Here is a 22,751-nt window from a genome sequence, read left to right as displayed (position 1 = left end):
TAATTTGATTGTAGATATCTATTATCAAGTTGTAGATATCTTGAATGAGTTTTGATTAGAGATATCTGAAATTGGAGATATCTATAACTTTCATTCTGCCTAGTCAAAATGTAATTATAGATATCTTGAATTAGAGTTTTGACTAGGCGAAATGACGTTAGAGATATCTGTATTGCTATGCAAATTAGGCCCGCATCCCACTTTAGGCGGGAGCAGAGCGTGTTGTTGTTCAAATCATCAAATCACATAGCACCTGTTAACTGTTAACTTTGTAGCACTAATTAGCATCATGTCAGAGCAGCCAGAGGGCGAAGTTTTTAATCGTATTTTTAATGCTGCAGCCTATGCAAGACAGGAGCTGGCAGCAAGAATTGATGATTCAATGTTGCTTTGATTTTTTAGATTAGCCTACAGCCAACACCATTATTAATGGGGTTTCCTGTAGATGGTGCTGGTGCATTTATTAGGCTAGCCTAGGCCTACTAATTTATGTAGGCTAAGAAAGAGATCAGTTGATAACATGAGAGTCGATAAAACACACGTGTCCCTGAGTTTTAGTTATTTTAGATGTCAACAAGACATTACAGCCATGACTGCTTCTTCCATTCATAGAAATAAGGAAATAAGCCCACTTCTTCTTTGATTATGTTGGGGAGGGGAAATTAGCCTATGGACAGAGAATGTCTAATAAGTAGACGGGCTCTGCTACGGATCTAAAGAGCAACGTCTTGCACAATAATTTGCACTAGTCATAATGACGTTTGAGATATCTTCACCTTTCATTCTGCCTAGTCAAAACTGAATTAAAGATATCGGCAATTGTCATTTAATATGTGTGACGAGTTGAATGTTGTTTTCAATAACGTGATGACAGATATCTGTAATTCAGTTTTGCCTATAACTAAATTACAGAGATCTCTATCTGACGTTTCGATTAGTTACAATTACGTTACAGATATCTTGAATGACAATTCCAACTATCCAAAATGTAATTGCGACTAGTCAGAAAGACGTTGTTGATATCTACAATGTTAATTCCAGATAGTCAAACTTAGCGGGTAAATGTTAAAATCGCTTGCCATAGTCATTTCCTGTTTGTCCTGCGCAGATTCAAGGAGCAGCATGTTTTCATGTTGGATTCTGCTTTACGGAACTACTGGCGTTGGGCTTTTCATAATCGCTGTAGCTATGGCTGTAGGTTCACACCAGAGTAAGTAGGACTGTTATTTACCATAGAGAGTGATGCATGTTGATTCATGTTGATGCAAGTGAGAGATAATGAGGACAAAAATCCTGATTCCGAGCATTTGTGAAGCTTGAACTTGTGTACTTTAGAATAGTGTAGAGAGGATAAAACGCACGCACACCCAAATCTGATCCTGGGTGCTGGACAAAACACTTACGATGAGAGAGAGAGAAAAAAGTCCGCAACACCACTATATGCTCCCAAATTATATTTTATTTACCGTGACGTTTCGGGCCAACTCAAGCCCTTCATCAGACGTGAGTCAAAAATCAAAGGACACCCATATATGTATAATTAAGTGATCACATGATCACACAGTGGTGTTACACAGGCAAGTAATTAGTCAATCACAGCAAGTGCCAACACATGTTCAGTAATGCACATTTGCACAATGTGATGGTAGATGCCAATTTCCACAATTTTGCACAGACTGTTTGTTTGACATCTAGCTGGTGATTTGTGATATGTGATTTGTGTATACTTGCTTATTCTATGGATAGTTACTATAAGTGAACATGAGATTAATGCTGACATGCTAATTTGCACATTTTGACAGTGGACGCCAATCTGCACATTTTGCACAATTTTGCACAGTCTGTTTTGACATCTGGCCGTTGTGTATCCTGTGGACAGAGAATGAGGTCATGTTTACATGTTTTTGTAGTTGTTGGATTCCTGTAATATTTGTATATAGAGTATGTAGGTGTTTCTGGAAAATGTGTGTGTAACATCATGTGATCACTTAATTGTACATATATGGGTGTCCTTTGATTTTTGACTCACGTCTGATGAATGGCTTGAGTTGGCCCGAAACGTCACGGTAATTAAAATATAACTTTGGAGCATATACTGGTGTTGCGGACTTTTTTCTCTCTCTCTCTCTCATCGTACTTTAGAATAGCAACTCGTTTGAGAACAATTGTATTAAATTGATGGATGTTTAAGGTATATTTAGTCAATGTGTAACATCTCTTGTCAGGTAAATGTCTTGGGATTAAAATGTTACCCCAACATGCACAGGATAATCATGCAGATGAACCAGACACAACAATGTTTTTATGGGTTTTTTTTTCTTGTAGGTAAACATGAAGCGGACACTTTGACAAAGTCATCTTACACAGTGTGTAATGTAAACATGTCACATCTAAACATCTTGATGCCTATATTCTACTTTGTACAGCAATTTGAGCAGCATTCATAAACCTTTTATGTGTGCTTCTTGCAGGAGGTGCAATATGTCTGGACAACCTTCATTTAAGAAAGCCAAGGAGAGATGGACAAAAGGCTTACAAGGTGGAAAACCAAACTACATGAAATGCGATAAATGTAGAGTAGAAGTACATTTTTATTATTGACACAATTTAATGTTTCCTTTTGGCTTCATTGCTTGTTTGTTTTATTTATATTTTCCACTAACAATGTACAGTATATATCATGGCCACATATAAGCTATGAGTTTTTAGTTTTTTTTCTCAAATGTATTGTCCTGATGTCTTACAGTAGCAATAATTTCAACAATGATGTTTGAAGAAAGATTTAAACTGTTTTACAACCTCTGTCCCGTAACCATGAACTTGAGGATTAAAGTAATGCAACATTTACAAGAAAACATACAATGTCTTTGTCTGCATTTATTTTAGGACCAAGGAGAGATCATTCTTGACCTCATACATAGCAAACACGACCACATCTCCATCCTCTCATGGGCTGTTATTGGTCAGCTCAGTTGGATAGACAACAAGCAAGCGCTCACATGAGGATGAGAATATATTGTGCTATAACCAAATGTTACCACTAGAGGGTCACATGCATCACAGTACCCACTGTACTGTATCCATTTATGCCGAACTTACTTCCTGATTGTTGAACTCAACAGTGTCTACAATCTTTGCTTCTAACCGGTATAGCTTTTGTCAAATTCTGCCCCTCAGGTGCTGTTGTCGTCCATTCCGTATGTGTACTGAAAAAAATATACCTGTGTGTGTGTAAAAAAAACCCCACTGTTGTTTGCACACAATGCAGACTCTGTAAATTGGAAGTAAACAAATAGTCTCTAATGAAGCCATACACATATCCAGTAAAGCAATATATTACGGCAGGCAGAGGTGTAATTTGTAATTTGTAAAAAAATAGAGATTTTCTCAAGTAGTATTTACACAGGCTCAGTATGGTTGTGATGGATTGTCCGGACGGGACCTTCTTTTCCTTCTGGCCTAATTTGGAAAACTGGCAGGCCCTGGTCTTGTTTGTAGGTACGACAATCTGGGAAAGGTTCAATCCTGTGTTCCACTCCTGGGCCTTTCGCATTAGGACCTCATCATGTACTGAATGTTGGGGCAGTCGTGGCCTACTGGTTAGGCCTTCGGACTTGGAACTGAAGGGTTCAGTGAACAGTGGGAGTGACTGAAGTGTCCTTGAGCAAAGCACCTAACCCCTCACTGCTACCCAAGCACCACTGTAGCAAGGCAGCTCACTGCTCCGGGTTAGTGTGTGCTTCACCTCACTGTGTGTTCACTGTGTGTTCTGTGTGTTCACTAATTCACCTATGGGATAAATGCAGAGACCAAATTCCTTGTATACTTGGCCTAGAAACCTGATATACACATATACGCGTAGAGCCGTTTCCACTCACGTAGGTGACGTCTTACTGCCGGCGATTACATTTTCCTCTCTTCAGCACTCAGGAGGTGGCCCCTCGTCACCCGTCCTTTCAACCTGGCTGGCACCTGGTCTCCCTCCTGCCAGTCTTTCCAGGAGTCTGGAGTCTCTACAGCGACCTTGGACTTAACCGCCGCTGTATTCACTCGGGTCTGAGGTTCATCTCTTGTTTCATCTCCTCTCAAACGGGACAAGACAAAATATGTGCTATTACCAAGTGCTGCCACTAGAGGGTCACATGCATCACAGTATCTACATCTATATGGCTAAATTAATTATTCTGGTTGCTGCAAATTGCTCCTCAGGTTCTCTAGTTGTACTGTATGTGCACTCAAAGAAATATACCAGTGTGTGCACACAAAACAAAAAACACAGTTGTTTGTACACAATGCAGACTACAAATGGGAAGTAAACAAACAGTCTCTAATAAAGCCATACACAATGAAATATTAAAATATCTAAAAAATAAAATACCTAAAATATTAAAATACCTTTCTCCTGACACACAGACTCTGCAGTAAAGTTTTGATCCTTAAGGCTGCAGAGGGGAAATGTCTTGACCTCAGTTGGCCCACAAGACTGACTTCAAATAAAAAGAAAGAACCTTTAATGACGGATGTCATGAAGATACATCCTGTTAACCCACGCAAGCAAAATGCATAGTATAAACTTTCACACTGCCCTTTATAGTTCCAGTCCACTCAGACTGAAACTGCTGAAAGCAACACAATGTGTATTTTTTTCCTACAAACTCATATTGATGACACTCGGACCTGGTATTGCTTATGTAGCTTAGTTGACAAACTGCCCACCTTAGCACTAAATATACCCCGTTCAACTGGCCACCTTAGCACTAAATATACCCTGTTCAACTGCCCACCATAGCACTAAATATACCAAGTAAATATACCCGGTACAACTGAAAGTGGATACGAAGGGGAATTCCTCCTCTGTTACTCTAACACCCGTGGGAGAAGATGCAGAAAGCAGAGAGATGATGAGAGGAGTAACAATGCATCGGTGAGCACCATAGTAAGAGCTGCAGGGATGAGCAGCCAAACACCTCCACAGAAGAATAGCTAAAGAGCAGGTCACTGATAGAGCACAGATAAATGCATTTCCTCTTGCCGCAGGTCACTGATAGAGCACAGATAAATGCATTTCCTCTTGCCGCAGGTCACTGATAGAGCACAGATAAATGCATTTCCTCTTGTTGTTAACAGTGCAGTTGCTGTGGCTTGCAAATGAGGCACTGTGTTGACTGTACTGTTGACTGTTTATAGATAGGGTGTGTGTGGGTGTGGGCGGGGGGTGGGATGTACCTGTGTGTGCTTGTGTGTGTGTGTGTGTGTGAGTGTGTGTGTGTGTGTGTGTGTGTGTGTTATAGTGTGTGTGTGTGTGAGTGTATTATGGTGTGTGCGGGGTGTTATGGTGTGTGTGTGTGTGTGTGCGTGTGTTTGTGTGTTCTCAGCATATCTTCTTGCACTTTGACCGCAGACAGTAAACAAAGTTGAAATGTTTGGATATTAGAATGCACAAGTATTGACATCCTTGATCTGTATTGCCGTATTTGATATTTCAGTCTTTCAAGTTGCATCTTCAGAAATTCAAACTTTGAAGTTGCACACACTCTGGCTTTCTGGCCAGAACTGCGGGGTGGAACAAGAAACACATGGGACGGTTGATCTTCCGGTGACGGCCGACTCAGGAGCTACAGCCGTCCGCTTTCACAGAGGTGTGACCAAGGCCCCTCGCTCTCACCTGTTTCTCACACGTCTCTACTCTGCGTGGTTAGACCAAAACTAGAGCAATCAAAGTGAGACGGAGCTCTTCATGAGCCGTTTATGAGAAGAGGACCCACCTACTTGACCTTTACACCTGCACCATATGCAGTGATACAACACTCACAATTCAAGTGAAACCCAAAACTTATCTTTAAACAACAACTTTCCTCCCAAAAAAGAGATGCTCTATGCTTGTCATTACTAGATCACCATACAAAAAAATAATAAACCATATATTTAATGAAGAGGTTGAATGAATACATACACACCAACCCTACATATGTTTAAGTCTATAAGTATATACTTATATTTTATATATAAATAAGTCTATAAAATCAAAGAAGAACATGATCAGAAAAGGCTACTTTGTTGACCCCCAAATATGACCTTAAACGAGCATGGCTTTTACCTGATTGAGGCACAGGGCTATGTAACATTCAAATCTGACCTGGTTTGTGCATTCTTCTTTGAACCCATGCACTGGAAAATATGCTGTGTAAGCCAACACATTTCCTTGTTGGTGAAGATTGTGAATGCCTAAAATCAGTCTGATTCACTGTAGGCTATATTCGACATGGTTTTGAGAAAATAAACCTATTCTAAAACTGTGCTGGCATGTAGTTGGCCAGCAAACCATATCTTACATGTAATCACCTTCAGCGCCCAAAGAAAATGAGTTGAAAATGTTTAAGATAATCTTCCAAATATACTGCACTCTGTGTCATTGGGATGCCTAAACTCCAGTTGGATTGGGCGTCTGTTCAATGTAGGTCATTCATGTGCAATGGAAATATCATAGTTGAAAATCAAGACACGGTTTCCTGTAAACATCAGTCGTCTTGTGGCGAGAACACAAAGGGCACAGCTTGACTGTGTCAGCACAAACGGGACAAAAAATGGGACACATGATGCTACCTGGCAAAACGACCTCGTGCATCTGGATGCTGCTTTTTCTTCTCTCTGCAAAAAGTAAGTTTTCTTTCATGTTATTCTGTTTTAAATCTCTAATGCTAAAGAGGTCTGCACATAATTTTTTCACATTTTTATAGTTACATTTACATATGGTAAAGGCCTAGTGAAAGACCTGATTTTTATGTACTGTATGTTATTTCTGTGAGTCAGTTTTACAAAGACAATTACCAAGTAAGGAGATATGATAGTAGTTATTTCATCACAAGCCATTCTTGACAGTAACCATATCATCACATCATGTCATTTCTAAATTTCAGCATCCCATGTTTCGTCTGAGATATTTACGCAGACCCCTGGCAAAGTAGAGGTGATGGTGGGTCAACCTGTAATACTGAAGTGCCATATCAAAGGTGTTGCTAGTTATAGTGACGGTGAACGTATTTACTGCCATTCTGTCAGCTGGCTAAAAGTGCATCCAGCAACTGGGAAAATGGAAACCATCAGCTTTGATAACGCCAATGAAATTGACGAAGCATGTGAAGTAACGATTACCAGTGCAACTCAGAAAGATTCTGGCATGTATTATTGTTTGGTGAAACCAGATCGGTATGCACTGCATGGCAATGGATCCAGTGTCATTGTTACTGGTAAGTTATTGGGTGGGTTGCACCAACAAGGATTACGTTTTAACCTGGAATAAATCAAGTGTGATCCATTAATCAGTTGCACCAAACTTTAAACGTAGTTTAAAAATTATCGGGTTTACAATTAAACCATCCTTTTAATTATGGTTTAAATGTTCACATAAACCTGATTTTATTTTAATCCTGTTGCTCAACTGTTTTAAACTCATATTTTAGGAATTTTTGAGGGAGGTAGGAGGTACCGATTCAACAATGAATCTATAACAGAATTAAATTAAAAATATCATACGCAATTAAACGTGGCAGTGACCTGATTACTAGGTTTAATAGATAATCCAGGTTAAAATGTAATCCTTGTTGGTACAACCCACCAGTCAAGGTTTTAATCACAGGATATGGTTTTAATCATGGATTTGTTAAATATGCTTAAAAATAAGTACAGAGCTCAAATTAAACTTACAGTAAACCTAGATCTACAAATCCTTGATTAGGCCTAAACCAATATTAATTTAATCCTTGTTGGTGCAACCCACCCATTGTTTTTTAAATAGGTAATTATGCTTAAAGAGGTAAAATGACGTGTGTTTAAACCATAGATTCATTTAAATTAATTTAACATTAGGATAATGTCATAAAGTTACAACATTTCACCAGAGAGTTACTTCATTTACAACTATTTCCTACATCTGTTGTAGAAAACCTTAATGTCTCCGTGGAACTCATCGTCTCGTCTTTGGACAATGGAAGCAGCACAACCTTGTTCATCTGCAGGGCAGAGGGGGTCACTTCATCAGAGGTCCGCATCGCCTGGATTGTAAACGGTGAAGAACACTCTGGGTTGACGGAATCTGTTTGGTCGGAGGGGAAGGAGATGACCCAGGGCCTCCTCTGGCTGTCTACCTGGCAATCTGGAGCCCAGTGCACATGCTCGGTGGAAACCAGAGGCCAAAACATCTCCAAGAGCCTTCAGTGTAAGCTCACTATTCAATAATTGCAAATACAGCAAAATTTTAAAAAACAATATAAAAATACATGTCATACCCCTTGGGCTTTCTTGAAAGGTTTAAAACACCTCCACAGTCTTGTTTGAAAAAAATGTCACCTCACAATTCAAGATTCAAGATTCAAGATTGAATACTTTATTGCCATACATTTCGGTGCAGGTTGCTAGGGATTTACTTCATGTGCTCATGACAGGATATCAACAAAGACACAAAAATGACATAGATTGCTTGTTTGATGGATTGAGTGTTTTATTATTTTATATTTTGTAAAATAAGTGCACAATTTAGCATAACAAGCACACAATTTACTGCATTGAACGCACAATCTAGTAAAATAAGACCACAATTTAGTAAAACTAGATGTACCGCATAGCGGTACAAAATATGACCGCCGCTCAGTCCTGTACATCCGTTCCGCGAAAATAAATCACATATTCTCCATATTTATGTGTCTATAAATAAAATCAAATATTCTCCATATTTTACTCCATCCCCCACTCTTGAAACTTTTGTGTATGCTTGTTTGGCATGCCTGAGTGTGTGTGTGCGGCTGCACAGAAAGTAGCCTACTGGTGCTGAAAAGGTGAATAGATTGTAGAATAGCCAAAGAAGATGTAGCATTGTTATAAAACCTTTAAAATCTCTAAACAATCACAAGTAGGGCAGTTCATCACAGTTCATCCATTGCAACTGGATTGATAAAAGGTCACTTACACCTGTAGGTTACATTGTATTTGGGAAAAGCAAAAGGTATCAGCATAAGGTTATTTATTTATTTTTATTTTTTTTATTATGACCGCCGCGCAGCGAAGCGGCGGTCATATAGGTTTAGTCAGATTTTTTTTTTTTTTTTCTTTTTTTTTTTTCTTTTTTTTTTTTTCTTTTTTTTTTTTTTTTTTCTTTTTCGCATGCCCAAATTTCCGTCAATGAGTCCCGGGACACTGAAAGACCGGGGTACACGAAACTTGGTGGGCATGTAACCCCACATGGATAGCATGGAACCATCGTTTTTCATTTTGATCTGTAGCCCCCCCGCTGGACTGGACCCCCCGAAAGGAGGGTAGGGCAGACACAGTTTTCTGTGAATATCTCGAAAACCGTAGGGTTTAGGAGGACCATTTTTTTTTGTATGTTGATCTCAAGGGGCCATGTCAACCCATTCCATAACCACTCATTTCATGTATAGCGCCACCTAGTTAAACACAAAAAAGTAAAAATGAGGTGTTGTAATTGAAGGTATCTGTGACCTAACATAGTCAAAACTGCACGAAATTGGAAGTGTATGATCATTATGACACCCTCTGTATGCACGCCAAGTTTCGTGGAATTCCGTTCATGGGGGGCCACACAATAAATTAATTTATGTTACTATACACCAACTGGCCTGTAGGTGGCCGGAGACAGTTTTCTGTGAATATCTCGAGAACTGTAGGGCCTAGGAGGTCCACCTTTTTTATGTATGTTGGTCTTAAGAGGGCATGTCAACCCATCCCATTACCACTTATTTCATGTATAGCGCCACCTAGTTAAAAATTAAAAAGCAAAAAAGTAGGTGTTTTCATCTCAATATCTCTGGCTGACAAGGTCAAAACTGCACGAAATTAAAAGTGTAGGATCATTATGACACCCTCTGAATGCATGCCAAGTTTTGTGTACTTTCGTTCATGGGGGGCCTTACAATAAAATAATTTATGTGTACATTTAGTGACGTACACCAACAAGGATTCCCGGGACACTGAAAGACCGGGGTACACAAAACTTGGTGGGCATGTACCCCCACATGGATAGCATGGAACCGTCATTTTTCGTTTTCATCTGCAGCCCCCCCGCTGGACTGGACCCCCCGAAAGGAGGGTAGGGCAGACACAGTTCTCTGTGAATCTTTTATGGTATGTTGGTCTCAAGGGCCCACATCAACCTGGCTCATTATCACTCATTTGTGATTTGCCCCCCCCCCCCCGGTAAAAAATGAAAATCAGTAGGATTAAAAGAAAGCCAAAATAAATATTCATCATCATCATCATGGCTGCATTTTCAGTATTGGCGAGAAGTAGTCGTTTGTCCACTAGATGGCGCATCGTTGCAGTGAGACGTAATTTTGTTGGAAGTTAAAAGTGGGTTGGAAAAAACAATGGACTCTTCATACAAGGACTGTAATTTACCGCAGCGAACATCTAATAAGGATAGGACGATGTTCACATGAAGTGTAATTCCCATTTCTTCTTGAAGCCGAAATACATCTGAGGATGTTTATCGGACATGCTTGGTTTTTACTGCAGGTACGTTAATCTTGTAATATCAATAAGGACCTAGGTAATGTTACCGTTAGCGTTGGTTGAGTGATGGAGGCATTTGATTTATTGCATTTGTAGAAAACTATACATGCGGTTATACCAAGCAAATGTATAGCAGCACTGTTTGTATCTTTCGACTGTCATTTATTGCACGTGCTACAAAATCATTCTGTGCAATGGAAGATTTACCAACGTTACACCGGTCTGATACAGTTTTGCCTATACATGCGTGAGACTGAGACGCCTGTTTATTTTGTTTTAAGTGCGTGCAGGGTGTGAGAGGGGAATCGATGTGCTTTGATTACAGCTTGGTAGTTGTAGTCTGTGAAATTAAAAAGCACGTGTGTGTGAAGTATCCAAACAATGACACCTTCATTTCATTATGGCTGCTTTAGCAAAACACCTTAAGCTACTGTGTAGTGGGTCCCATTTAGAAGTGGCTACTTCATTCGCGCTTTCCTTGACTCATGGAGCTGCGTGAATGTTATTACAACTTTTCGCCACGATATGACAGTTTAAGTCCGCTTGATACTGTAAGGCGTAAGCCATTGGTTTCCAAAGGAGATTTTATTTGTGTCGCCAGCATAGCCTATTGACAATTTATGTTGTAAATAGGCCTACCTTATAATCCTACCTGTAGCTTAGGGAAGCTTTCTATTAGGATCTAGTTTGTTAGTTACCGTTTTGTCATAACTCCCTGATGCATTTTTGCATTTAGAATAGCCAGAGCGTGTATATCTCAATCGGAAAATTAAATAATATCGGGTGCCTATGGACTAGGCTGGGTGAACCCAGCCTGATCTGCCCGCTATTTATTTTTTGATTTCTTAAAAGATTGAGCTTGGTCTGATGAAAGCCAGACTAGTCATGGACCTCAGTTAAACAATGCAAGGGAACATGAATCAGCCTATATTTGCACTAACAATAACGGACAAAAGCTCTTCAACTTTGGCCCGTTAAAATGTGTATGAACAGTCTAGCGACGCATTTCATCAAGGCCCATTTGGACATGTCAGTTATTTGCACCACTGGTTAGATGTAAAACAGCATTTCGTTTCAGACTAGGCTACTGTTACTTAATTTGTGCATTAACAATAACGTTTCAGACTACTGTTACTTAATTTGTGCATTGACAATAAAGTATTACATGAACTAAAGATGACTAAAACCTTATGTAGAAGAAGAAACATTCACAAAAAATCCATCCATCCAAAAATGACCTTTGTTTTTGATAGCTGTTGAAAACGGCATGGAACTGACAGAGATGTTTTTGTTTAAAAATACATTAAAAAAATAATAATAAATAAATAAATAACATTATGCTGATACCTTTTGCTTTTCCCAAATACAATGTAGCCTACAGGTGTAAGTGACCTTTCATCAATCCAGTTGCAATGGATGAACTGTGATGAACTGCCCTACTTGTGATTGTTTAGAGATTTTAAAGGTTTTATAACAATTCTGCATCTTCTTTGGCTATTCTACAATCTATTCACCTTTTCAGCACCAGTAGGGTACTTTCTGTGCAGCCGCACACACACACTCAGGCATGCCAAACAAGCATACACAAAAGTTTCAAGAGTGGGGGATGGAGTAAAATATGGAGACAAACTGAAGTGTGATTTATTTTCGCGGAACGGATGTACAGGACTGAGCGGCGGTCATATTTTGTACCGCTATGCGGTACATCTAGTTTTTTTATGTATTTATAAACAAAAACATGTCTGTCAGTTCCATGCCGTTTTCAACAGCTATCAAAAACAAAGGTCATTTTTGGATGGATGGATTTTTTGTGAATGTTTCTTCTTCTACATAAGATTTTAGTCATCTTTAGTTCATGTAATACTTTATTGTCAATGCACAAATTAAGTAACAGTAGTCTGAAACGTTATTGTTAATGCACAAATTAAGTAACAGTAGTCTGAAACGAAATGCTGTTTTACATCTAACCAGTGGTGCAAATAACTGACATGTCCAATTGGGCCTTGATGAAATGCGTCGCTAGACTGTTCATACACATTTTAACGGGCCAAAGTTGAAGAGCTTTTGTCGGTTATTGTTCGTGCAAATATAGGCTGATTCATGTTGGGACCCACTACACAGTAGCTTAAGGTGTTGCTAAAGCAGCCATAATGAAATGAAGGTGTCATTGTTTGGATACTTCACACACACGTGCTTTTTAATTTCACAGACTACAACTACCAAGCTGGAATCAAAGCACATCGATTCCCCTCTCACACCCTGCACGCACTTAAAACAAAATAAACAGGCGTCTCAGTCTCACGCATGTATAGGCAAAACTGTATCAGACCGGTGTAACGTTGGTAAATCTTCCATTGCACAGAATGATTTTGTAGCACGTGCAATAAATGACAGTCGAAAGATACAAACAGTGCTGCTATCAATTTGCTTGGTATAACCGCATTTATAGTTTTCTACAAATGCAATCAATCAAATGGGCCTCCATCATTCAACCAACGCTAACGGTAACATTACCTAGGTCCTTATTGATATTACAAGATTAACGTACCTGCAGTAAAATGTTCGCTGCGGTAAATGGTCCCCGGGGACGAAATGACATTTTTCCGTAAAAGTCTAGTGGGGCTACATACCCACCAAATTTCATGTACCCTGGTGGTTCGGTGTCCCGGGTATCAATGACCAAAAATTCAGGAAGTAGATGACGGGAAAAATTCTTGAATTGTGTGCATGTGTGCGTACATGCCCACCAAGTTTTGTGTACCCCGGTCTTTCAGTGTCCCAGGAATCCTTGTTGGTGTACGTCACTAAATGTACACATAAATTATTTTATTGTAAGGCCCCCCATGAACGAAAGTACACAAAACTTGGCATGCATTCGGAGGGTGTCATAATGATCCTACACTTTTAATTTCGTGCAGTTTTGACCTTGTCAGCCAGAGATATTGAGATGAAAACACCTCATTTTTTGCTTTTTAATTTTTAACTAGGTGGCGCTATACATGAAATAAGTGGTAATGGGATGGGTTGACATGCCCCCTTAAGACCAACATACATAAAAAAGGTGGACCTCCTAGGCCCGATGGTTCTCGAGATATTCACAGAAAACTGTCTCCGGCCACCTACAGGCCAGTTGGTGTATAGTAACATAAATTAATTTATTGTGTGGCCCCCCATGAACGGAATTCCACAAAACTTGGCGTGCATACAGAGGGTGTCATAATGATCCTACACTTCCAATTTCGTGCAGTTTTGACTATGTTAGGTCACAGATACCTTCAATTACAACACCTCATTTTTACTTTTTTGTGTTTAACTAGGTGGCGCTATACATGATATGAGTGGTTATGGAATGGGTTGACATGGCCCCTTGAGATCAACATACAAAAAAAAAATGGTCCTCCTAAACCCTACGGTTTTCGAGATATTCACAGAAAACTGTGTCTGCCCTACCCTCCTTTCGGGGGGGTCCAGTCCAGCGGGGGGGCTACAGATCAAAACGAAAAACGATGGTTCCATGCTATCCATGTGGGGTTACATGCCCACCAAGTTTCGTGTACCCCGGTCTTTCAGCGTCCCGGGAATCATTGACGAAAATTTGGGCATGCGAAAAAGAAAAAATAAATAAATAAATAAATAATAAATAAAAAAAATCTGACTTCGCTGCGCGGCGGTCATAATAAGTGCTCATTCTCTCAATATAAAAAATAACATTTTGCAATGACACTTCCCTGGCTCCATATGTGAACATATTAAAATTCTTCTTTGAGTCGTTTTAGAAATATAGAAATGCCTGGTTAGCCATATCACACGGCTCGCATAATCTGTGTTACACTAAAGTAACAGAATTATGTATAAGTATAAATACTCTTTTGATCCCGTGAGGGAAATTTGGTTTTTGCATTTATCCCAATCCGTGAATTAGTGAAACACACTCAGCGAGGTGAAGCGCACACTAATCCCGGCGCAGTGAGCTGCCTGCAACAACAGCGGCGCTCGGGGAGCAATGAGGGGTTAGGTGCCTTGCTCAAGGGCACCTCAACCGTGCCTACTGGTCGGGGTTCGACCCGGCAACCCTCCAGTTACAAGTCCGAAGCGCTAACCAGTAGGCCACGGCTGCCCCACGTGGAGTTTATAGAATAAATACAGCAGGTTACACATTTAAAATACACTTCAGTCACTAAAAGCATTTTAAAGGAAAATGTCACGAAGAAGAAGAGTTTAATGGCATGTATCCTCTCACGTTTTCTCCTATATAGATATAGACTCGTCTTTGTGCTCCTCATACCTGCTCTATGGAGTCTCCGGTTCAGTACTCTTTGCTATTGCCATGGCCATCTTCTCTGCAGTGATTTTCTGTCAAAGTAAGTTTAGCAGTAGTGCTACTCATCACATTTTGATATCACCTCACAAGTAGCAGTATTCCTTTATTTAGTTTCTGTTTTCATTGCAACAATTATTTTACAGAAAGATTGGGTATTATGATAAATGTTGGTTGCCAAGTCGTTGGCAATTGTCATTTGTTGACATACAGAGGAAGGCAATGGCAACACTCACTCAGGGGTGCCCAAGAATATAGATAGTCAATACTACTTGACTTTATAATCAATGATGTTGACTTTATAATCAGATCTTACAAGTCTATGACATGAGTTGTAATATACCATGGTCAAGTTAGTTTAACGTTTAACATGCATTTAACATTCAAACTTACAGTAAATCAACTGTAAATCATGGAGACTTCCTTCCCTCATATTGAAGCCTTCAAGGTTTGACTTTTACATCCAATTTTGCCTTTAAAGAAAAAAAAAGATTGTCTAGCTTTTTTTTTCTCAAAATTTAAATCCATTACACTCTCTGACAAATTGACCAAGTCACATGAAACCAATTGTGCAACATGCCAAGCCTATTTTTCACGCTACATGCAAGCGTGTTGGAAGCGTTTCCATTCAAAATAGTAAAGAAAAATATGACGTGAGAACAAGAGACATTGTAATGGGCAGAGAGGCCGTCGCAGCACCGCATCAGACACACTTCTGGTAGGCAAAGACATAGAAAACTCCATGCAGGTGCCACACAACTAACATGCAACAGACACGCGACGTTCAAGCCAAGGACCCGTGTGAAACAGGCCTAAGAGTCAGCGTCAGTGACAGTGGGGGACCTGCGCTTTGTTGATAAAGTCAACTGCAGTCGGGAAGAAACTGAGTTTGTGCCATGAGATTCTGGTCCTGATGGACCTGGTGGAGGGGAGTGGTTCAAAGAAATTGTGTCCAGGGTGGGAGGGGTCAGCCACAATCCTACTTCATGACATCAAACCAACTCTGTCTCATAGACAATAATGTTTTAAAAATACCTTTTGCATGATTTTTAATTTTAAAAAATAATTCTGAGAAATTGTTGAAGAGCTATTTAAAAGGCTAGCCTTTTAAAATGATATCGTCACAATGTAACAATATAATTACAATTCATAGAATGCTTTTGTCACTGAACCTCTGCTTCAGGCTGTGCTGGCAGCACACACTAGTTGACCCTGGTACCAAGCACTCTAGCAACTAGCACACAGCCACAAGACAAGTCAAGACAATGCGTCAACATAACCAACATTGCAAGTAATCAAAGACCTACATTTATGAACGCATTGCACAGCATTATGGGAGTTCACAGTCCTGAACCAGCTAGGCTCGGTTCATTACAATATCATGTTGACACATTCTGCAGCCTTCTTGTGAAATCTCTGACTTTGATGCTGACAGTAATGACATCCTTTTTGTTCACAGGTCGGAAGGTTAGAGGTAAAGGTCGGCGGGCTGAAAACAGAGGGCCAGATCATGGTAAGAAGTCTTCTGTAAAATAGTGTGATACGGCAAGGGGTTATTATGAGTTATGCATAGTTGTATTGTAGAATCATTTACATGACAACTTGATTGAGTTCAATTACACTAAGCGCTATATCGAATTGATGGCATATAACATTTTAGAAAAAGCTGGTTGTTTTGGATGTAAATGTTTGGATGATGTGTTACTCCTTGAATGCAAATGTGAGACATGCAGTTAGGTTGTTGGTATCAGCATAAGAGGGCATATGTGCTCATATCTCATGTACAGTATGTAAAAGAACCACCTACTCTGTGTTTTCCCCAAGGCAATCGTGGAAGATATGACATAAGATCGTCCGAAATGGTAAGTAAACATCACACAAGGGATAGAGGACCTTGACTGATACCCTGAAACTTTAGTTGACAATGAGATTAACTTCATATGAGATACGCTTTTTCCTCCGAAATCACACTGTGCCTACTTCAAAGGGCACTGTTTCCACCTATTTAGGCCTACCATCAAATGCTTGACCTCTTTAGAAAGCTGAGACCCTGTAGTGTCTTGGAAAACAAGCAGAACATTTGTGTGAAGTACTTGAGTTACAGAGGCTAGAATATTGTTTTTTCTTTCTACCGGGTTACAAACATCAATCAACTAACCACATTTCAGCCCTCTAAGTCACTTGAGGCACTTGAAAAACACAAATGAGTCCTAGCACTAGGTCTTTTGAAGCTGTGTGTAAAAGTAGATCAATATAGAAGAAGAGATAAATAGTTCACACAATTATTTGTAGGTATGTCCATATGTTTTGCAAAAAGCACTATGAAGACTCCCCATAATACCTTTGGTTACCCACAATGCATACCCCTTGGTGTAGAAGCATAATCATGGTCACAAATGAAAGATAACACTCTGAAGTGTCATGCTCGTGACTGGTTTGTATGTCAGGGGTTCTCATATGGAATGACTACACTTAATAATCAATATGGAATAATATTGTATAATTTGAAATGTTTTTGTCCAGTTCAACTTATTGTGAAAAACATGATGATAATAAAAATATTTTTCATTTCTGTGTGATTGTATCCATAGGAGGTGCAGTATGCTACTTTGGATCAAATCCATTTGGAACAGGCATCCAGAGCGAGAGTTCAGTAGGTCTGCAAGAACTCACCTCAGCCAATGCAAAGTTCAGATGAATGGAGTGGATCAGATGAATATGTGACTCTTTTTCCTGTTATCCGGAAAGCAAACTTTGATACCTGTTATAGACCAACAGTTTTGCCTTTTTTGAGTGCAGAAGAGTCTTGGTCCTTGCTATGGTACTACCAATACCTATGCTGACTGATGTGTGTACAGCATTGAGGGTTAGCATAGAGTTATCATATCTGTGTGATGACAACTATGATGAGGCATGAGGAATGAGGTATAGGTGTATCTAGCAAAGCTTGCAGCATTGATACCATTGTTAACCAACCAAAAGCCATTTTCGAACGTATGCAGAATTCAAAGTCTTTGGTTAAAACACATAGTAAAATGGTAATTGGTAGGTGTAGTTTTGCTTCTGTCAGTCACAAAAGATGCCTGTGAGCACACGTATGTCAAGTTTGAGACTCTCCAATAAATTTATGTCTCAACTGCTTGACGTAGGGAGAAAACGTCTTCACTGAATATATTCCACCTCGGATATTACATTCAGTTCTGAACACGACTCTACCTGCAGGTTGCCTGAATGTGCACATCTACATACACATATATTTGCTCATATGAGATGGGTAGACGGAACAACAACAACAACAACAACAACAAAATGATTTAGTGATGTGAGAAATGGAGCAAAAAACTGGACTAACATTAGAGGCGGGGGAATGACCTAATGTGCTTTTAAAGAAGGAGTCGAGTCTAAACCCCCCCCATTTTTATTTTTGGACCCCAAAACATTTGTGTTTTAGCTTGCTTTTTAAATTTGCGCTTTATCTGTTGTATGCCGTAATATTTGTATAAATCATAATACTTGCCGGTCTGCCTCAGTGTTTTGTATGCTTAACAACACAACAACAAACTAGATAGATTTGAAAGTTAGACACATCAGAGACCCGAACACCTGTATTAAAAGTATCAAAGATTTATTTTGTTGCCTATTATTGCACTGTAGTCTTTACATAAACTGACGTTCAAATGTCACATAAATCAAGAGCCAGACATTTTGAATGTGAATTCTAGTTGATGAGTTCCAGTATGAAAATCAAAAAGTGTCACGATTATGGACAGAGGTAATGTCAGTGGCATTTTTTTTTTCAAACACATGAAAGATGTTAAATTCCTAGTCCTATAGACAGATTTCACACAGTAGCCAATCAACAACCAAACCTATTCATGGTCAGAAACAAAATCATTAACAAATCAACCTTTGTGGGCAAAAAACATCACCAACAAAACAGCTTTGAAGAACATTTCACTGAGGTTGTCGAGCAGGCACCTTCTTTCATGTTGCTGTTTAATTGAATTAGGCTCAATACAGTGGTATAACATAACATAACATATTACTGCCAAAAATAGAAAGAAAACAAGTTTGACTTGTGAAGTTGGTGGGAATGTTTGCAAAAAACACTGACATCTGCTGGACACACAAGAATTAACATGCTAATCACTTTGTCACAAGGCCTATGGTTGAGTCAGATGTTGAAATGCTTTGTATGATATATAATGTGATCAAAACACAACTTCTATGTGAACTTCAGATTTGATGATCAAGCATTTTTTTCATTCTTCATCCAGTTCTATGTGACATACTTCTCACTGACCAGCTGTTGAAGCAAAATAGCAATGTGAATTCATAGTTGATGCACACAGGATAAATGTCTTTCCTCTGAAAAGCACTGACCTGCTTCCTGTTAGGATCTTCCTGATATGCTGTGCCATGGCAACCATCATCATTTGCAGCAAAAGAGCTGATGCAATCCCCAGCATTCTATGTACACTGGCAGTATGGCATATGTCTTGAGTATCTAAATAAGAAAATGCATCAGTCAATCAATCAATTGTAAAATCACTCACTCACTCACACACTCAATCAATTTACCAATCAATCAATTAACCAATTGACCAGTCACTGAACCAACCAATCTATCAACCAATCAATCATCCACTCACTTAGTTTCTCAATCAGTCAAGTCAATGCTTTATTGCCAGTACGATGGAACATCGCCTGGAATTTGGCTTAGATAGATACTATACAGTACAGTATGCTCACTAACTAAATAATGATGAAGACAAATATTGCCTGATCTGACAAAAATCAGACAAGTTCTCTTTTATCTGTCTTTCAGCTGTGCTCAACTCAGGACTGGGTGCACACATATTTTCATGTATGACATTCTGAGAATCAATAATAATGTAATAAAAGATAACCAAGACATAATTGGAATATTCAATGTATATTTAGTCCTGCTTGATTTTAACTGATTGGAGCTTTGGCTTACCACTTAACGTGAGGCTTCTATTGAGTCTCATCCCTCTGCTCTCCACCACACAAGTGTGCTTCTCTCCCGATCCGAACTCCGGGAGAGACACTACAACTTGGTTACGCGTGAATACAGAGGGTGGGAAGCTGCCATTGGTCCAGACAGACTCAGATTGGCCCCTCTCCTCGCTCACGTCTTCAAGGACCCAGAACACACGCGCTTGGGATGGGTGGACGCCAGTGACCACACAAGTAAGAACAGCAAGCGAATCGTTTCTGTGGCGGACAGTCAATGCAATTTCAACTGAGGGACTGTCTTGGCCTGTAAAAATACGTAAGAGCATACACAGTATTTATCCACAGAATACTTTTTGTATGTAGTATTTGCTGTTGAAGAATTACTGAACACCTTAACCAAATCCAACCCATAACCTTTACTTTAATCATACATTTTAGTCAACAGAGTGTCAACAGGTAGTTTATTGATAATGTAAGCATCTGTAGATAGTCTGTGAACGACTATCAAAGTAAAGTATGACCAATATTAAATGTGAATGTATATGGGAATATACAACGTGTTGAACAACGTGTATGGGATATCTTGGACAACAACAACAAAAACTCTCAGTCGCTCCTACTCGTACCTTCAACAACAACCACTGTTCCATTGCCAATGAACAATCTTTCCTTGTACACAACAGCACAGTAATATGTCCCAGAATCCTCTGTGGTTGCCCTAAGGATGTCTGCTCGGCAGGACTGTCTCTCGACATCGATGTGCATTTGGATGTTCTTGCAGAGTTCCATCGTGTCGCTATGGGGGTGCAGTTTCATCCAGGCGACCGTGTAGCAGAACGAGACGATGCCGAGCACCTGGCAATAGAGGCTCGCTGTCTCGTTGATCCTGCTCTTTATCGCTGGGGGATACTGGGTGAGATTCTGACCCATCACGGCAACTGGGAGATAAGGAGATGAATAAACTATCATTTCCCAGAGTAGAGTGCAGAGGTAAATTCATAGTATCCATGTGTCATTCATTCATTCGTTTGTTTCAATAAGTTACAGCACCACATGGGGTGGTGGTACCGTAATGGCTAAGGAGCTGGGCTAGCATGATGTAGCCTAAAAAGTTGTGGGTTCAATTTCCGGTTTCCATAGTTTCCAGCAAGGCATCTAACCCTGAGTTGCTCTATGGAGACTGGCCCTAGGCCTTGTAATATAATTGACATACGTAAGTCACTTTGGATGAAAGCATCTGCTTAATGAATAAATAATAATGGCAAACTGTTTTTTACTGGAGACAAAGTTAAAGTAGGCCTAATATGGTTACTCTGAAACAATTTTACTGACGTAAGAGGAGTAAGAAAGAAAAAGAATAAGAAATGTATACCGTAATTTCACATTTATTAACAAACGTTTATACACTGATTTTGCTAAATCTCTTCAGGTTAATACACAAATGCAATTTGCGTAAAAGACTGCCCTGTGGTTTATACACAATGCAGGCTAATACATGGCAAATTACTGTATACTTTGTGGCCCCTTTCATCAGTATCATATCATTTAGGGATTAGCAATTAGCAATAAAAAACAAATTTAGACTTCAAAATTACAGATGTGGTACGTTTTTTCCTTTCAGCTCACACGGTTCCATTTCTCTTTGAAGTTTTTGTAGTTTTGGGCTGAACATTTATTAGTGAATTGTCCTTCAAGACAAAAAGAAAAGCAGGGCAATACAAGAGTAAACGCTAAAACAAGAGGCTACATTAAGATTCTGGAGGAAAAGATCAGTCAGTGTGCCGAGAGACATGCCACAATAGGCGGCATTTGACCATTTAACCACACAATGATCCAAAACATACAGCCAAAAAAGGCAAGAAATGGTTAACAGAGAACAATATCAACATTTTAGCAACACATATCAGAGAACAATATCAACATTAGTGGGCTAGCCATAGTCGAGACCTCAGTCCGTCAAAAAAGTAAGCACAAGGCCAGAGTGATGGCAAATAATCGTTCCTGCCTCAAAACCCGGGTTGCTGCTAAAAAGGCGCAGTCTAGAATCATTTTGGAGACATGGAGAGGCTTGGTAGGTATTATATGAACCATTTTGAGAGCTGTAAATGCAAATACAGATGTTTCCAGTGATTGTAAAAAAGGGTATGAATAATTTTGGACACACCATTTTTTATAAAAATGTTAAAAAAAGACAAAAACACTTCTTTTTATGATTCCATGTTTCTCCCACATTTCCAGGCATTTCCAGTGGCACAGAAAACAACATTGAGGTAAGGTTAACATGGGGACACACAAGAAAAAGATTTGTAAAGTTGACATTTTGAATTAAAGTATTACGCTAAAGTCCGATTAATTTTCATTTCAGAGTATCTATACATTGGTTTTGAACATTTCAACTGGAAACTTGAATGGGTCTACACAGGCATGAGAGTAGTTGTAGTGGTGTGCGCATCCCCACTGGTGAGGTGCAGGGCAAATGGAACTAGAACTCAAAAAGAATGAAATGCCCGCACTCTGCTAAAAACTCCCATATGTTTATTATGTGCTGCAATGTTTCGACCCAGCTGGGTCTTCCTCAGTCAAAAAACCTACCTGAGGAAGACCCAGCCGAGTCAAAACGTTGCAGCTCATAATAAATGTACGGGAGTTTTTAGCAGAGTGCGGGCATTTCATTCTGTACAGTCGTGAGCCGTGTTGTGCAGGGTGTGGGAGCTGCGATGAGAACAAATGGGATAAAAAAAGTTCGCTTACCTGTCAAGCTCCACATGCAGCTGAGGGACAGGACTCTGAGGGGATGCATGGTGAGTGTCAAGTGTGTGAAAGTGTGTGAAACTTAGACGCAGCTAATGTGATGATGGACACATGTCCCACTTGGCCTTTCTAGCCTCCTCTACAAGCACACAGAGAGAGACTGAGAGAGAGAGAGAGA

At 39.6% G+C, this 22,751-nt stretch overlaps 2 protein-coding genes and 1 long non-coding RNA gene across 4 annotated transcripts in view; 2 read left to right on the top strand and 1 right to left on the bottom strand.

Moving 5' to 3' along the window:
• LOC121695544 overlaps positions 1-18,470 on the top strand; it is a 24,480-nt gene extending 6,010 nt beyond the window's left edge. Inside the window, exons 1-7 of one of the 2 annotated variants that reach the window (XM_042076505.1) lie at positions 6,507-6,657; positions 6,918-7,247; positions 7,940-8,215; positions 14,781-14,885; positions 16,302-16,355; positions 16,667-16,704; positions 17,434-18,470. In XM_042076505.1, coding sequence (XP_041932439.1) covers positions 6,585-6,657; positions 6,918-7,247; positions 7,940-8,215; positions 14,781-14,885; positions 16,302-16,355; positions 16,667-16,704; positions 17,434-17,499 — 942 coding nt within the window. In that variant the 5' untranslated portion in view covers positions 6,507-6,584 and the 3' untranslated portion in view covers positions 17,500-18,470. Of the gene's footprint in view, positions 1-6,506; positions 6,658-6,917; positions 7,248-7,939; positions 8,216-14,780; positions 14,886-16,301; positions 16,356-16,666; positions 16,705-17,433 lie in introns of those variants that run through there. The other variant, XM_042076504.1, reaches the window with a different exon arrangement.
• Positions 1,118-3,342, top strand: LOC121695549. Its single transcript, XR_006026106.1, has 3 exons — positions 1,118-1,210; positions 2,326-2,366; positions 2,472-3,342. It is a non-coding gene; the product is annotated as an uncharacterized LOC121695549 (long non-coding RNA).
• On the bottom strand, positions 18,451-22,751 carry LOC121695546. The gene is made up of 5 exons (XM_042076506.1): positions 22,574-22,751; positions 20,449-20,760; positions 19,824-20,126; positions 19,226-19,349; positions 18,451-19,148 (listed from the first exon to the last, which is right to left on the bottom strand). Exons 1-5 carry the CDS (start codon positions 22,620-22,622, stop codon positions 19,112-19,114), a joined length of 825 nt encoding a protein of 274 aa, XP_041932440.1. The 5' UTR covers positions 22,623-22,751; the 3' UTR covers positions 18,451-19,111.

Source organism: Alosa sapidissima, chromosome 21 (assembly GCF_018492685.1).
Source record: "Alosa sapidissima isolate fAloSap1 chromosome 21, fAloSap1.pri, whole genome shotgun sequence".
Lineage (NCBI taxonomy): Eukaryota > Metazoa > Chordata > Actinopteri > Clupeiformes > Clupeidae > Alosa > Alosa sapidissima.
The sequence above is the reverse complement of the archived record's forward strand: the minus strand, read 5'-3'. Positions and strand labels throughout refer to the sequence as shown.